General features: G+C 36.1%; 1 protein-coding gene across 1 annotated transcript; it reads right to left on the reverse strand.

The window, feature by feature from the left end:
• Positions 1–1,356: 1,356 nt before the first annotated feature.
• Positions 1,357–7,189, reverse strand: LOC306854982 (SOSS complex subunit B1-A-like). The gene is made up of 7 exons (XM_079393344.1): positions 6,967–7,189; positions 6,687–6,798; positions 5,861–5,999; positions 4,650–4,721; positions 4,342–4,417; positions 4,200–4,248; positions 1,357–4,055 (listed from the first exon to the last, which is right to left on the reverse strand). Exons 2-7 carry the CDS (start codon positions 6,763–6,765, stop codon positions 3,880–3,882), a joined length of 591 nt encoding a protein of 196 aa, XP_079249470.1. The 5' UTR covers positions 6,766–6,798; positions 6,967–7,189; the 3' UTR covers positions 1,357–3,879.
• Positions 7,190–17,170: the final 9,981 nt, after the last annotated feature.

Raw genomic sequence — 17,170 nt, forward strand, 5'->3', positions numbered from 1 at the left:
GACTCCACCACCAGACGGTTCAGATGATTTGGAGCATCTACGGGCAAACAGAAGTTTTCAGAAGAGAACTCTCAGTGCCCAGTGTTCTTTTCCAGGGAGAAGGACATGCTAGCCCACAAGTAGCCACATTTGCACCTTTATGCCTTTCCCCTGGTAGCTCTGCTCCCTCAGGTTGTCAGATGAATCAGGGAGGACTGATCCTTTTAGTGGACCTGCACTGGTGCCAGTGCTGCTAGATGCGGGCCGCACCCCATCCACGCTCAAGTTATATGTGGCAGCTATTGCGGGCTATTATATTCCAGTTGATTTAATAGTCAAGTTCCTGAAGGGGGCTAGAAGGCTGAAACCACCTCGCCTCTACACAGTCCCAGACCTGTCCATGGTCAGGGCCCTCAGAGGTCCCCTGTTCAATCCACTTCTGATGGCTGAACTGATCAGTCCCCTTCGCTCAAGACCTCCCTCCTGTTGGCTTTGGTCAAGTGAGTAGGAGACCTCCAAATGCTGTAAGTGAGCACTTCCTGCCTTGAGTTTGGGCCCACTCACTGTAAGGTCATGTACCAAAGGTACTTTACAGCAACTCCATTAGTATATAACATCTTCGTTACTACATAACCTTAGCTGGCCGTGCTACTGTGCTTGCACCTGTGTTGATGCTTGTCACTCCACAGTCATAAGATTTGCAGGTGCACAAACATAATTCAATAGCTAGTGGTTCTTAGCTAGTGATCAAAAGTTTTGTGGTTCAAACCACTAAAGTATGGTAGAATTATGAAATGTGGAGAAATTTATATTGGAATACAAATTATACAGTTTGCAGGTTAAAGGCACATTAAATCCCATGTGCCTTAAGGAACGGTCACATTTTCCATTACACCGTGAAATGCCACGTGAACTGATGTGAAGTGTCTGGAAAATGCGTCTTTCAAAACACATCAACAGCACTTTATACAGTATACAGTAGATCAGGGTGCCTAATCCTGTTCTTGATAAGTTTAGTTCTTCATTCCTGGTACTGTTAATATATGTAATTGCTGATATTACAGTTGCTGAGTTACAGTCATTGGTTGGCTCCACAATTAGTCCCTACATTCCTCCACTTTGACCCATTGTGGCCAGTTTTCTGACCTATTATGAATAGGATAGATGAGCATTAGCACACTAAGATAATCAGCCAGTCATAGTGTAACAGAGGCACTGCCTTTCACATTATTTTCCAGTTTTGGCCTTTCAACCTTTATCATGGTGTCATCATGGTGAACAATCATTGCTTTAGACACTATTTCATCTCATCTTTTGTAATGTTTGTCAATGTCATATCAGCAAAGCATAAAAAAAAACGAGGGGAAAAAGAGTTTAAACAAACCTTCAAGTTTTTTTCCATTCCTTTTATTTATATCAGAATTTTCTGGCAAAATATAGCTGAAAATCTTCAAATAAAAATGTTTTAATGGTCACATGTTTTCAGTGTTTAGGAATAAATGTTCTTACAGCTTCTTTTTATTTGGCTTTTCTGTTTAAAAAATCCTTTGCGACGGACAACAATTATAATGTAAACTGTTTATGAAATTGGAGTGGGTCTCATGTGAAACATCAGATTGTTTAGGAATCCAAGAAGCTCTCTTATCAAATTGCAATCATTGATCACATAAGTTTTCCATTTCTAGCTTGATAAATGTTTAGCTGTAGTTGTTTCCAAAACTCATCACAGGATGTGTTAATTCTTTGTTAATTCTACATTTTTATGGAAATTTGTCAGCCTTACCCCAAAATTACTAACTTACAGCTAAGCAATATTCTAAATCAAAACTTATGGGGCTCTTGGGGAAACATATAAAATGTGATCAGATTCTGGTCTTAGAGGGCACTATAACTTAAAAAACGTATTAATGTTGAAACTTATAATCAAAATTTGAGTAGAAGTTGGGCTAGAAACTATAATAGCTATAAAAAACATGTGAATTTACAAGACTGGACAATCCATTGAGTTGAACAAATATATATATATATATATACACACACACACACACTCACCGGCCACTTTATTAGGTACACCTGTTCAATTGCTTGGTAACACAAATTGCTAATCAGCCAATCACATGGCAGCAACTCAATGCATTTAGGCATCTAGATGTGGTGAAGACGACTTGCTGAAGTTCAAGCCGAGCATCAGAATGGGGAAGAAAGGGGATTTAAGTGACTTTGAACGTGGAATGGTTGTTGGTGCCAGACGGGCTGGTCTGAGTATTTCAAAAACTGCTGATCTACTGGGATTTTCACGCACAACCATCTCTAGGGTTTACAGAGAATGGTCCGAAAAAGAGAAAATATCCAGTGAGCAGCAGTTGTGTGATGAAAATGCCTTGTTGATGTCAGAGGTCAGAGGAGAATGGGCAGACTGGTTAGAGATGATAGAAAGGCAACAGTAACTCAAATAACCACTCGTTACAACCAAGGTATGCAGAATACCATCTCTGAACGCACAACACGTCGAACCCTGGAGCAGATGGGCTACAGCAGCAGAAGACCACACCAGGTGCCACTCCTGTCAGCTAAGAACAGGAAACGGAGGCTACAATTCACACAGGATCACCAAAATTGGACAATAGAAGATTGGAAAACGTTGCCTGGTCTGATGAGTCTCGATTTCTGCTGCGACATTCAGATGGTAGATGGTCAGAATTTGGCGTAAAGAACATGAAAGCATGGATCCATCCTGCCTTGTCTCAACGGTTCAGGCTGGTGGTGGTGGTGTAATGGTGTGGGGGATATTTTCTTGGCACACTTTGGGCCTCTTAGTACCAATTGAGCATTGTTTAAACGCCACAGCATACCTGAGTACTGTTGCTAACCATGTCCATCCCTTTATGACTACAGTGTACCCATCTTCTGATGACTACTTCCAGCAGGATAATGCACCATGTCACAAAGCTCAAATCATCTCAGACTGGTTTCTTGAACATGACAATGAGTTCACTTTACTCAAATGGCCTCCACAGTCACCAGATCTCAATCCAATAGAGCACCTTTGGGATGTGGTGGAACGGTAGATTCGCATCATGGATGTGCAGCCGACAAATCTGCAGCAACTGCGTGATGCTATCATGTCAATATGGACCAAAATCTCTGAGGAATGTTTCCAACACCTTGTTGAATCTATGCCACAAAGAATTAAGGCAGTTCTGAAGGCAAAAGGGGGTCCAACCCGGTACTAGCAAGGTGTACCTAATAAAGTAGCCAGTGAGTGTATATATATATATATATATATATGTGTGTGTGTGTGATCCTGGACCACAAAATCAGTCACAAGTCACACAGGTATATTTGTAGCAATAGCCAATAATTTTGTCAAAAAAAAAAAAGCCATTTTGTATGGATCAAAATTATTGATTTTTTTATGCCAAAAATCATTAGAATATTAAGTAAAGGATTAAGTAAATATTAAGAAAATCTTCATTCCATTCCAAATTTCCTACTGTAAATATTCCTACTGTAAATTTTTGATTAGTAATATGCATTCCTAAGGATTAATTCAGACAACTTTAAAGGCGATTATCTCAATATTTGGATTTTGTTTGTACCCTCAGATTCCAGATTTTCAAATAGTTGTATCTCAGCCAAATATTGTCCTATCATAACAAACATCGTCATATCCATACATAAATGGAAAGCATATTTATTCAGCTTTCAGATGATGTATAAATCTCAATTTCCAAAAATTTACCCAAATGACTGGTTTTGTGGTCCATGGCCAACATATATATGTGTGTATATATACATATAAGCATTAAGCTCATAGTTCACCAATATATGTCTCCAAATGAGACATGACAAATAGCATTTTGAAATTATTACTGTATTCTGATTCATAGTTGAACGAAATCATCTTTTGACCGTTCGCCGTGTCTCCTTGCCATTGCTCACAGTACTTCCTCCCACACCTTGACTTGGTGTCGACCTGTTTCCATTTCCACTACTTGCTCGTCCACCCGGCTGTGGATTAGTAGAGTTGCCAGAGCCTTGAGAATTCACCCCAATTCCATTGGGAGTGTCATTCCCTTAAAAGAGTAAAAAATGTCTGTGGACCAGTATATTGAAGGAATACATTATATACATAGGATTATCAAATAACTAGGAACCCTTAAGGATTTATAATTCTTACAAAAGCTGTAAAAAGCACATGTTGCACATTAAAATAATACCTGCAGGTGCAGCAGTGCTGCTGTTCATGCTGTTCTGGTCATTCAGTCCCTGACAGGTAACAAGAACAAAGTGAATTACCTTGACCAACAGTTCAAAGTTTTTAATAATGATTTGATTAATTATAAAGACATCTAGACATACCGTTTTATTCGTCTGGGGCACATATTCTGGATTTGGCTCACTAAAGTTTGGCACTTCGGAATATACCATGCAGAATCTTACAAATTGGATACAAAACATGAATTCATTCAAAATAAAATATTTTGGGCAAGATGAAGTTTAATTAATATATATATTTGTCTGTATTTAGTATAGGTTTTTTAATGCAAAACTACCCATATTGAAATAAATATACTGTCTGCCATGATAACTATACTGACATTTACAAGAAAAATGAATGATTAAATAATAACTTCTTAATAATAATAATATAATCATAATCAACTCACTCTCCAATCTTCTGCAGTTCACCTCCCCTTCCAGTGTACAGCGTCAAACAGCCTTTAAAAACTGAGGCATAACTGCGGCAAAATACAAATATACTGTAAATAGTTCTGTAGACTGTAAACGTTTACTTTTAGTCTTGTATATCAACAGTTTTAGCAATATTTACTATAAAATTATAAAACTACAATCGATTGTTTATATTATTGCAGAATGAATGCGTCTTTTGAGTATAGTCGGCATATGTGTGTGGAGACGTGCTGATATCACGTTTGGTCTCGTTCTGTGTCGCGTATCTTGTCAGTGTCTGCTTGGACATTTGTTGTGGAAAAATAAGGAAAGTGTGTCCAGCTAAATTCAATTAGTATTTTGTTAGATGGGTATAAAAAAGCTTAGTTTACCGCGGCAGTTATCGTGTGAAGGCCTCCTCATGTGAAGACCGAAGAGTGTAAAGACCACCGACTCCACCGGGATGGGACACCAGCAAAGGATATAAGTATCTCTTTTTATTTCTCCTCTTTTCTACTACTTGTTTCACTTCTGTGTAAGTTGTTGTGTTTATCATGTGTGTTTGGCTCAGTGTTATTTCTTACGATTACTGATAAACTATGCTGTTGTAATTTGTATTTGTTGTCTATTTTAATTTTAGTTAAATAATGTCTGAATTTATTATGTCTGTCTAGGTCTTTTATTAAGTTTGATTTAATTTGGGTTATTTTAATACTTCAACAAACTAAATGGAAATGAAATTATATATATATATATATTGAATTTATAAATGTGTATGTATTTATGTATGTGTGTGGTTGTACATATACATATATAGTTTTGTGTTTGTCTTAGTGTTATGTTAGAATCATTATTATACTCTTATACCTTTTGTTCTTTAATATTTTGAATTGTTTTTAGCTTTATTTTTTTGTTTTTCATTTAAATGTTAAGTTTTGAAATTTTGTATGTATTTGTCATTTTTATTTAATTTCTTTATTTTTTTTAAATATGTATAGGTAGTATTTATAAAGTTTTAGCTTTTAGTTCTGGGTCTGTTTTTAGTTGTTTTAATACTACAATTGATTGCTTCTGTTGTCCTCATTTGTAAGTCGCTTTGGATAAAAGCATCTGCTAAATGACTAAATAATAATAATAATGTTCAAATATCTGAAAGAAAACGTTTGATAGACTTTCAATGTGTATCAATGACCAATCACAGTCTCACCCTTTGGTAAGCCTGATGATGTCACCAGTCTGGATGAGGCCTCCGACTTCGTCCCAAACCGATATACTGATGCTGCCCGTCTTGTCAGCCACTTTACATGTGCGCACCTCATGACCGTCTTTGGTCTTCGTCACTCGTCCTTGAATGAGAGAAGATTCAGAGTCCAGATGATTCGACCGTTACAGTATTTATAGCTAAACACACAAAAGAAAATATTATAATTTACAGTGTTTATTGCATTATTGTAGAGTCATGTTTTATAATAATATTATAATAGGTTAAAAAGTAGTAATGTGGTATATTAACACTATTTCAGTTAATAAAATATACAATAACTGTATATTTGTCTTTTTTAGTTTTAGCGGTAAAGTTCAGGCAACCATATCCGCAGTTAAATTTCATGGAGTTTTTATTTATACTACATTAATTAATATACTTAAATATATTTTAAAAAGTAACAATGTCAAGGACAAATGGAGCCAGTAACAAAAAGTCAAAGGATTACCATGAGTGCATGATGAATATGGAAATAAAACAACACTAGGGTATTTATTAAAATATTACAAAGTTTTACAGTGTTTACTGTTGTACTATAGTACCATCACAGAACTTGTTTTTAAGGGACTGAGCTACTATAATGCATTAAGCCATTATTAGATGCACTCCGGTTATTCTCGAAATTGAGTATTGTTGGTTCCTGTATGATCAAATGCTTTTGGTTTTCCTGATTTAGCATCTGCTAAATAATCCAATGTTAATGCAGTTAAATTATTCTCATTTTTCTTCCTTTTGTTCATGCACTTCATGTAATGTGTTGTTTGGACACCTGTTTCCAGCACGATGAAGATGACGTTGAGATTCTTGAGTCCAGGTTTAATGTCCTTCACATGAGTCTCAGTGCTCATGATCAGTCTGCTTCTGCCCAAATCCTGCAAAAACTGATGCACAACACTTACTAGTTCAAATCACATGTAAGACAACACTAATTAAGGATGCATGTATGCAAAAAAAAATTTGGCAAACAAATATTAATTTCGCTGTGATGACACATGCACGTGCAACACAATACTAGCGTTACACAAGCAGGGAACTAATGAAACACTTACTGGTTAGCACTGAGCTATGGCTGCCTTTTCTGTTTTAATAGTAGCCTACTTTTTCTCGTCATCTGCAGCACTTTGTGTGAATAATCTTGAACAGACTCACTGCTCGTAATGTTGTTTAAGGCGCGAGCTGTTCTGACAGCTGTCAATCATCACAGTTAACGTGGGAATTCAACTACCGCTTACACTGGTGGACGTTATTTTTCCTAGAACGTCATGACGCAATGTTTTTCGTACGTCATGACGTAGTTATCCGACCTGCACAACATACACATAATTTGAAAGTTGAATTATCTGCAAGAGTTAAATGAAAATGTGTAAGATTTATGTGAAAAATATTCAGGGTTTTACAGATACATTTTTTAGAGACTTGAGCTGTACGGTGCTTGTAATATAGCGTTACATGCGTGTTAATCCACATGTGATAGATATCTAATGTCATTTGATCCGAGCGAGTTTTCGACTTCTTCAGGTAAGATTAATTAAAATAAGTGTGTTTAGGGTGCGTTTTGAAATAGTTTTTTATATGAATCCACTCGCTGTCACAACATAAAGAGTCAACTTTAAATCAGATGTGAAAATATATAATAATGTTATAAATTAAAGCAACTCGGGATTTATTAATTTATTTGAAAAACTGCTTCTTTAATTTAGTCCCTTGAACGAATTTTTATTATTATTTATTATTAGTATTTTTATTTTTAACAGTGCATGTTACAGAAATTATTCACTTGTGGAAATAAAGACGTCTTGTAATCAACACACCAAATTTGTCCATGAATAATATAATCATCACGTTAAAAATGCTATGATAAGTTTTTTTTTTTTTTTGTGTGTGTGGGGGGGGGGGGGGTTGATATTTAGCCAGATTCTGGTTAAATTTAAAGTAGCCTAAGTATATAACTTAGTGTAAATGGGATAGTTCACACCCAGAATGATGTTCATTCATTCAATGTTGTTCCAAACCTGTATAACGTTCTTTCTTCTGATTCTTTGTATTCTGAAGAAAGAGATTAGTTTTTGCCCATACAGTGAAAGTCAGTGGGGTCCAACAACATTATCACAGGTTTGGAAAGACATGAAAAGTCACTGAGTCATTAAACGATGACAGAATTTTCTTTTTTGGGTGAACTATACTTTTAACGAAAAAAATGTGTAGGACAAGTGACAGATTACTTTCTAGAATGCTGAATATGAATCTAAAATTTCCAAGAATTGTTTAATTTTATGACATTCTCTTTGCATTTTCCTCACTAAAGCACATAGATGCAACAGGATTTTCTCTGTTCCTCAAGAATGATCTTGAGGTTGAAGATTTTCCAGCTGATCTCTGCCAGTGTCTCTACTTTATTTCCAAAGATCTGAGCAGTCTTGTCCCGAACAAAGTCTTCACACCAAAGATGGTTAGCAGTCATCTTGAACTACAGAATTTCAGTAAATGTTTCAAAATACACTTTCTAACCTCTTCACATCCAAACTTCATGAGAGATCTAACGCCTTGTTTACATATATTATATTGCAGAAGACAATATGATAATGTTCTACAGCATATGCACTTTTTTAATATTTTGAGTAAATGCAATACCTGACAAAGTGAAAACAGTATTAATTCATCATTTCAAAGGTACAGCGGTGACAGCATGCAAGCATCTGCATCTATAACTCACTTCTTTGTTATGAAATATATTTTTCAGCAATTATGGACAAAAATATATTTATAGTAGGTAATTGTGTTCTTACTGTCATTAACATTAAATTGCACAAGTGCATAATGATTATTTGTGGGTTTTCACCCGTGTTGGGGAGTAACTTGTTGCATGTAATGGGATTACGTAGTTTAATTACAAAGTAAATGTAACCGTAATCTATTACAGTTACTGAGAAAAAAAAGGTGTAATTAAATTACAGTTACTTAAGAAAATGTTAAAGATTACAAAGGGGGTTATATCTGAATATTTTCTATAAAAAGCTAGGATATGTTGAATAAAATTAATTTGCTCCTTTGCCTGTTTTTGAATAGCTCCTGCTATTTAGTAAAGTGATGCAATTCTGACATTAACCCTGCCTGCATAAAAGTTTTAAAAACGATTAACAGTTAAAAACATTCATTAGACATTTTAAAAAGTAATCAAATGTAATCAGTTACATTACAAAATAAAAACGCTATAAATATCAACCAAATTAGTCATTTTGGGCTGCAAAAATCAGAAAAGTGAAATCCAATTTTTAATTTTTTATTATTTTGTGGTGATCATTACATTGATATTTAGTGTTATTTGTTTGCTGTCAATCTTTGATCTCTTCTTTCAGGTCGTGTCTCTCTTAAAGCTGTATCTTGTTACTTCTCCATATTGGAGGATGGAAATCCACGAGACAAACTAGAGTGTAAGACATTCATTGACTTTAAATCTCTAGTAGATAATATCACTAATACTATGTACTAATACCGCATATAATGTAAAATGAGTTGAATAATTTTTTAATAATCTAAATTGTTATAAAAACTTGCCATTTGTTTTCAAGTGTAATTGAATGTTATAGATTAAATTATTAATTCTATAACACCTATTTGGCAGACACCTTCAAGTTATATGATAAAGATGACAATGAACTTCTTGATAGCAAGGTAACTTTTTGATATGTCTATGTATATTTTGATATTTCTGTGTAATGCTTCCCTCTTAATTCCCATTGTAGCTTACTTAGGTTCAAATTAGCCTAGTAACATGCCCAGTGATCTCCTCTTAAAATAGGTTATAATTAACATTTATTATAATAAATTTAATTCATGAGCATATTTAATATCAATGTACAGCTTTAAGGTCTGTTCACACCAAGAATGTTATCTATCAAGATATTTATAAGATAGCTATATATTAGCCTCCAGACCAACTGTTCATTACAAGCATGTTGCTGTTTTGTTATCTGACGCTTTAAATGCTCGAACTCTTTAAAGCAGAATGGATTCTGATTGGCTGTCAGTGTTTTTATTGTTCATCAGCTGGGGAAAAAAATCATTCTGAAACATTTTTGGGCTTGTGACACTGAATTTATTATGTACGGCCTTATCTTGTCTGATTTCAGAGCATAATAAGAATACCCTTGTCAAGTGTCTTTGTACATGCCCTTACTTGTGGCTTTTTTGTAATTTATTGACATTGTCAGTGTTGCCCCTTCTTGTATTGATTTCTAGTTTGAAAATACACCGTCCACAGCAGCTGTGCCAACAAAAACAGCACAACGTGTGTCAGGACCTTTGTCAGGTCCAAATCAGAGATAGGGGTGAGAAACAATAAAAAGAACATCTAATGGTTTCACAGTTCATAAATGACATTGTACCATACAGTAACACCTGCATGTTAATATTGGCTAATATCATATTATGTTCTGCATTATGTAACATTTAATTGCTAATGTGTTAAATTTGTTCACAAAAGGCGTTAAAGCAATATGTCCCTCAAAAATTTAAATTTGCTGGAAATGTACTCACCCTCAGGCTATCCAAGACATAGATGAGTTTGTTTCCTCGTGAGAACAGAGTTGGAGAAATGTAGCATTACAGCACTTGTTCACCAATGGATATCTTCAGTGAATGCAAGCCGTCAGAATATGAGTCCAAAATAGCTGATAAAATTAAGTAATGCTTTATTTGTATATCACCTTTTAAAACATTGTTTACAAGGTGCTTTACAGAAGATAAATACATGTGTGCATTCACAGAAAAGAAGTAAAATAATAAAAACAAAATACAATAACCAATGTGTTTTACACAAAAGAGTAAGGTCTCAATAAACCTGTCCATCACCAGTGTATTTTAAACAACGGGGTAAGACCTCAAGACCTGTCCTTTACATCACAAGTAACCCACATCACTCCAGTTCATCAATTAACTTCTTGTGAAGCGTTTGTAGTGTTTGTAAGAAACAAATCTAGCATTAAGGAATTTTAAATTTACAGTGTTGCTTCTGGCTAAAATATGAGTCCATAATCCATAATAACTTTTCCTCCTGTGAAAAAGCCCATCTCCTGTTGTCTCCTCACATCAAAACCCACTGACATAAGCGTTTTGGACTGTTTTTGCTTGTAAAGGGTACTTGATCTGCATGTTAATGTTCTGATTCAAACATGATGACTTTATCACTCATATTTTAGCCAGAAGCAACATTTTAAAATTAAAAACATCTTAATGATTTTTTAAGAAACACATAGCTTTTTGCTTCACAAGATGTTTTTATCAGCTGTTTGGACTCTAATTCTGACGGCACCCATTCACTGCAGAGCATCCATTGCTGAGCAAGTGCTGTAATGCTACATTTAACCAAATTTGTTTCCGATAAAGAAACAAACTGAGGGTAAGTACATTTTCAGCAAATTTAAATTTTTGGTTGAACTATTTTGTTAATGCAAGTTAATGCTTGGCCTATTTTTTTTTTCCTTCACCAGTGTTCAGTTCATGATTGGATCAGTATTGAGTGCATAAATGAACATACTTTAAAGAACGTGAATTTTCTGTTTGGCAAATCCTTTTTTTTTAATCTATTTTAGGAAATATTCTAAAATTGAGATACTGGATTTTTGACTGTTATGAGCTGTAAGCTCTAATCATCAAAATTAAAACAAAACAAATTTTGAAATGTTTTACTTTACATGTAATGAATCTAGAATATTTGATATTCAAATTTTTTTAGATGCACCTGTAGATAGAATACAAAAAGAATAGAGAAGCTAGTGTTTTTTTTTTGTTTGTTTTTTAAGAAAACAAGCAGTTAGTAAATGAATAGTGCGCAAGTCTAAAAGGGGCATGTCAGTAATGAAATCCACTCCTTGATGTGACCAGATGGAAGAGATGTGTTTTTAGCCAATTCTTGAAGATGGCTAAGGACTCAGCTGCTCTGATTGAGTTGGGCAGGTCATTCCACCAGGAGGCAACATTTCATTTAAAAGTCAGTGAAAGTGATTTTGTGCTTCTTCGGGATGGCACATAAAGAGCCGTTCACTTGCAGAACACAAGCTTCTAGAGGCACATAAGTCTGAAGTAATGAATTTAGGTAAAGGGGTGCAGAGTCAGTGGTGGTTTTGTTGGCAAACATTAATGCCTTGAATTTTATGCGAGCAGCTATTGGTAGCCACTAGCCTGTGCAAATTGATAAACAGAGGTGTGACTTGCATTCTTTTTGGCTCATTAAATTTATTAATGAGCGAAATTGGATTAATTGTAAAGGTTTGATAGAACTGGCTGGAAGTCCTGCCAAGAGAGCACTGCAATAGTCCAGCCTGGACAGAACAAGAGCTTGGACAAGGAATTGCGAAGCATGTTCCGAAAGAAAGGGCCTGATTTTCTTGATGTTGAATAAAGCAAATCTGCAGGACTGGGACTGTTTTTGAAGGAGTTATGGTTGATGTGCCTAACTGGATGGTGAAATTGTGATGAAACGATGGGTTTGGTGGAACCACAAGAAGTTCTGTCTTGGCAAGGTTGAGTTGAAGGTGATCGTCCTTCATCCAGCAAGAAATGTCTGTTAGACATGCTGAGATGCGAGCAGCTATCGTTGGATCATCAGGATGGAATGAGAGGTAGAGTTGATTGTCATCAGCATAGCAGTGATATGAAAAGCCATGTTTCTGAATGACAGAAACTAGTGATGCCATGTAAACAGAGAAGAGAAGTGGTCTAAGAACTGAGCCCTGAGGCACCCTGAGCACCCAGACATCATCTGCCCTACAAGAAGATGATTCCCTGCAATATTGGTCCATTTACTTTTGAGAAACAAATCAGCCCAGCCACCTTTCCATTTACACCTTCCAGGATACTACCATATTGCACCCACATTCTATGTGTTACTCCTCAAACCTTATCATCCTTCTTTGTCCCCTTCACTGAGCTTGATGGGCCTAACAATCCTCCTCCCGTGCAGCTTCTAGACGATAGGCCAGTCCTGTGCTGTCCGTGAGATCCTGGACTCACGGCATCAGAGGAATCATTTTGAGTATCTCATTGACTGGGAAGGTTATGGTCCTGAGGAGTGTTCCTAGGTACCTCGAGGTGACATCCTGGATCCGACTCTGCTGAACAATTTCTACACGGTTCCTCCATCTCACCCTGATTGAGTTGGATGGGGGAATCATGGATGGGTCGGCCCAGACATGGGAGGTTCTGGTCCTCTGGAGTGGTCTGTGGAGGGGACTGTCTGCTTCACCGGGTTCTCTCTCTCAGTCACAGTCCATGTTCACCAGTGTACTGATCAGCAACGCCTGTCACCAATCACCTGCCAATCAAGAACGCTATTTAACACGGACTCACTCATCGTCTGGACTCATTTGTGCACATGTTATAGATTGTGTCCTGATGAACTTACCTGGTATTCTGCATCTTAGTCATCCAGTCTTTAGCCCTATTCGGACGGGACTAATTTTCTAAACTACTTTGAGTTTTGATTCTTATCAACCGATGTCTGCGATTTTGTTTTGTTTTTTTTATGTACCAATTTGGACAGGACTAACATCTCCATGTTTATTACTGAGGTGGGAGGGTCTGATTTGTACATCTGGGCATTGCAGAGTTCACATGCTCTGTTTGCGTGCATTGCGTAGTCATTCAGATTGATTACCATTAGTATAACCACAGGTGCAGATGCCATGGTTAAGCTACGGTTATTATAGCATAGTTAGTACAGTTAGTTTAATAAAGTCTAATAAAAACTAATAAAGTAATTTATTTATTGAAACCATGTTTAATTTTCGTAAAGGTACATATGTAATTAAAACATTATGTAATTGAGTGCAATTAAGGTGAGTAATCTTACCTGACACTGAAATTACAGTAGCCATACTTAACAGTTGGCCAAAACACACAAGGAAATGCATTGTGAAAAATATTGTCAGCAATCACAGACACAGTTTGCTGAAAAACAGTAGGTAATTTGCTCTGGAATTATTACAGAAGCTGTGTGAGAAAAACAGACGTGTCAGATTGGGACGGGAATAAAATTGTAAAGTATCTGTAAAACACAAATGGTCCCCAAATGGTCCTCAAATATGGCTTTAGTACTCCAGTCTTTCTCATCTCTGTGTTCATGTTGCCTTGTCAATATACTTGTCAGTATTGTATTCTTTGTGTTGCCACTTCCAATCTGCAAAGACTTATTATATCTGCACTGCCTTTGTTAATCTCACTACTGTTCGGTACTAACCGTTCTGTTTTCACCTCACCTGTTTTGTTTCAATAAAGGCCCACCTACATTTTTTTCCTCTTTTTAATAAGCTGAGATGTACATCACAATACGAAAGTAACGATCTTGCATTGCATTACAAATTTAACAGAATACAATCTCATAAATGCAATAAATGCATGTGTTTGTCAGCATTTAATAATGTAATAATTAAGTAAATGAGTTGATTTAAGCTGACCTGTTTTTTTGTTTGTTACTTTAGATAAAGCTGATATGGTGATTTGCCCTCCAGTTGCAATCCTTGCTCTTGGGACGGGAAATGATTTGGCACGGTGTCTGCACTGGGGAGGGGGTGAGTCTCCTCTTGAACAGCCTAGTTCATGATTACTGTCTGCATCAACTGGGGTATTTCCACATGCTCTCTTCATGCTGGTAATGTATGATGTACATGTTTGATGCTACACTGAGTGAGTATATCACATGACAACCTCTGTCATGCAATTGAGTTCTTACTACTAATAATAACAAGAACACCTTGTTCACTTTAACACTTTAAAGAAACCAACCATGATATGCCAGAACTGCCACAAATTGAATTCATATTACCCATGCTACTGTATATGGGACATGCTTTTTTTTTAAGGTTGTGAAGTAAATTTCAAACCAAATGTAGTATCTACTTTGTAAATATTTCAGACCCAGCTATTGATTTATTAAGTTGCTGGCACAAAAACACAAATGCATAATATGTGTTGGGAAATTGAAGTGACCGATTACTCTACCCATGCTGTGAAGCTGTACTTTATCAGACTCACTAAAACACTACGCTGAGTTGAATGTAAATAGCAGCTGACAGGGAAAAAATATAAGTCATACTCAGTGTTGGGGAGTAACTAGTTACATGTAACGGAATTACATAATTTAATTACAAAATACATGTATTTTTATTTCAAATTAGTTACAGTTACTAGAAAAATATTCATACAGTTACTTATGGAAATGTTAATGATTAAAAAGGGGGTTACATCTGAATTTTCTTTCACACACACACACACACACACACACACACACACACACACACGTTGTTTTTTGTGGTTTATGGGGACTCTCCATAGGCGTAATGGTTTTTATACTGAACAAACTGTGTGTGCTATTGGCCTACACCAACCCTACACCTAAACTTAGCCCTCACAGGAGACTTTGTGCATTTTTAGATTTTCAAAAAAACACCATTTAGTATGTTTTTTAAGCCTTTTGAATTACGGGGACATAGGCAGTGTCCTCATAAACCACCTTCATATTGTAATACCTCTGTCATACCCATGTCATTATACACATTTGTGTCCTCATAAACCACATAAACATGCACACACACTCACACGCACACACACACATACCCACCCACATAAAGATTTAATTACAGTAACTTAAATTAACTTTCCTAAATTGCATATGAGACACCAGTGTTTCAGGAGTTTAGGACAGAATAGCACACATGCATATATGAAAACTGATTTATTTTCCTTTATTTGGGCTTGTGTATATGCTTAATCTTTTTCAAAAGCATCATTAGATGCCAGTGTTTCCTGTCACAGCTATTAAACTATGAGACTTGTTATGCTTTTAAATCTGTGTTTAACCTGAGAGCGATCTCAAAGTAAAAAGAGGTGCGAAAGTCTGATTTTGTTGTTGCTGTGCTTTAAAATAATTTTTTTATAATCTTAATTCAAGTGAAGGAGGTAAAGTATTACAGTAATCAGTGTTGAGTACTACTGTAAGGTTAACCCTGCCTGGTTTGGTTTCAAAATGATTAACAATTGAAATGAGAAAAGTAATCAAAAAGTAATCAAATGTAATCAGTTACAATACTTTAATCATGTAAATGAAAAAGTTACACTACTTATTACATTTTAAATAGGGTAATCTGTAACCAATTACATTTCCAAAGTAACCTTCCCAACACTGGTCATACTTACTGTACATTTCCTACTTCTGGAGGACCCTCCAATAAAATTGGTCACTGGATCGCTGGAGTTTGCAAGTCATTCCTGTGGATATGGCAGACGAGGGCGACCCAGTGCCTAATGACATAATCAACATCTATTTCTCTGTTGGTGTGGTGAGTGCCTTTTTAATTACCTCTTGATGGATGTGGAGTCATTTGGCTCTTAGAATGGAGGGACTCTTTTTCTGTAATGGGCAGGTGTATTGTATTCATGTCAGTAATTTCAGTGGTTCCTTCAACAGGATGGATCTATCGCACACCAGTTTCATGTTATGAGAGAGAAGCATCCACAGAAGTTCAACAGTAGGTCAGGATCTGAAATGTGCTTAGTATATTGTCTTTTGACAATGTTTTTTGCATTTATTGCTCATTTTAGTTCCAACTTTCCTACATTTATCTGTTTTATGACATCAAAGAGACAGAAATAAGCTGTGGTATTTTCAACTCACAACATCTGAGACCATTTCAGCTTCCTGCAGGAACCTCAAAGAATGTCTCACCATTGAGGTAAAAGATTTTTAAAATTATTATGTTTAATATTTGAACAAGATTTCCACTGACTTTTCTTACTCTAAAGTTAAACAAAAACAGATCAGACTCGTGACACTCACCCCTATTTTGATAGCTCCGCTACATACATATGACAACGTTCTGTGAAACAAAGCAAAACCAATGTTACTCACCTATCGAGAACAAACAAAGCGATCGGCGCCCGTTCGCAGGCCTTCCCGCTCCTTGGGTCCTACTTCTTGCCTTATCGTAACACTGTGTCTACACTGGACTATAGAACTCATTATAATCAGTGATGCTGTCTACACTGGACGCTGCGCTGCGAAACAACAAATCCCGACAGTAAACTGCTGATTACTTGATGAGTTCTATTTATGACGTATTGACACAAATTTCAAATGATTTTCAATGGTCGCTTTGTCGCGTCCAGTGTAGACACCGTGTAAGCCTTCTTTTGTTCCGCAGACATTTTCCTCTTTTGTTTTTTATCCGCCATCTCTATCTTTCTGTCATCACTCGGCTC

The sequence above is a fragment of the Barbus barbus genome (genome assembly GCF_936440315.1).
Source record: "Barbus barbus genome assembly, chromosome: 35".
In the NCBI taxonomy this organism is placed as follows: domain Eukaryota; kingdom Metazoa; phylum Chordata; class Actinopteri; order Cypriniformes; family Cyprinidae; genus Barbus; species Barbus barbus.

Bases quoted from the DNA above. Each gene is read 5' to 3' on its own strand.
- LOC306854982 (XM_079393344.1), bottom strand. From the start codon at position 6,765: ATGAGCACTGAGACTCATGTGAAGGACATTAAACCTGGACTCAAGAAT. The intron at 4,249-4,341 runs GTATGTCTAGAT...GTTACCTGTCAG, and splicing joins TGCCCCAGACGAATAAAACG to GGACTGAATGACCAGAACAG. The intron at 4,056-4,199 runs GTATTATTTTAA...TACTCTTTTAAG, and splicing joins CAGCACTGCTGCACCTGCAG to GGAATGACACTCCCAATGGA.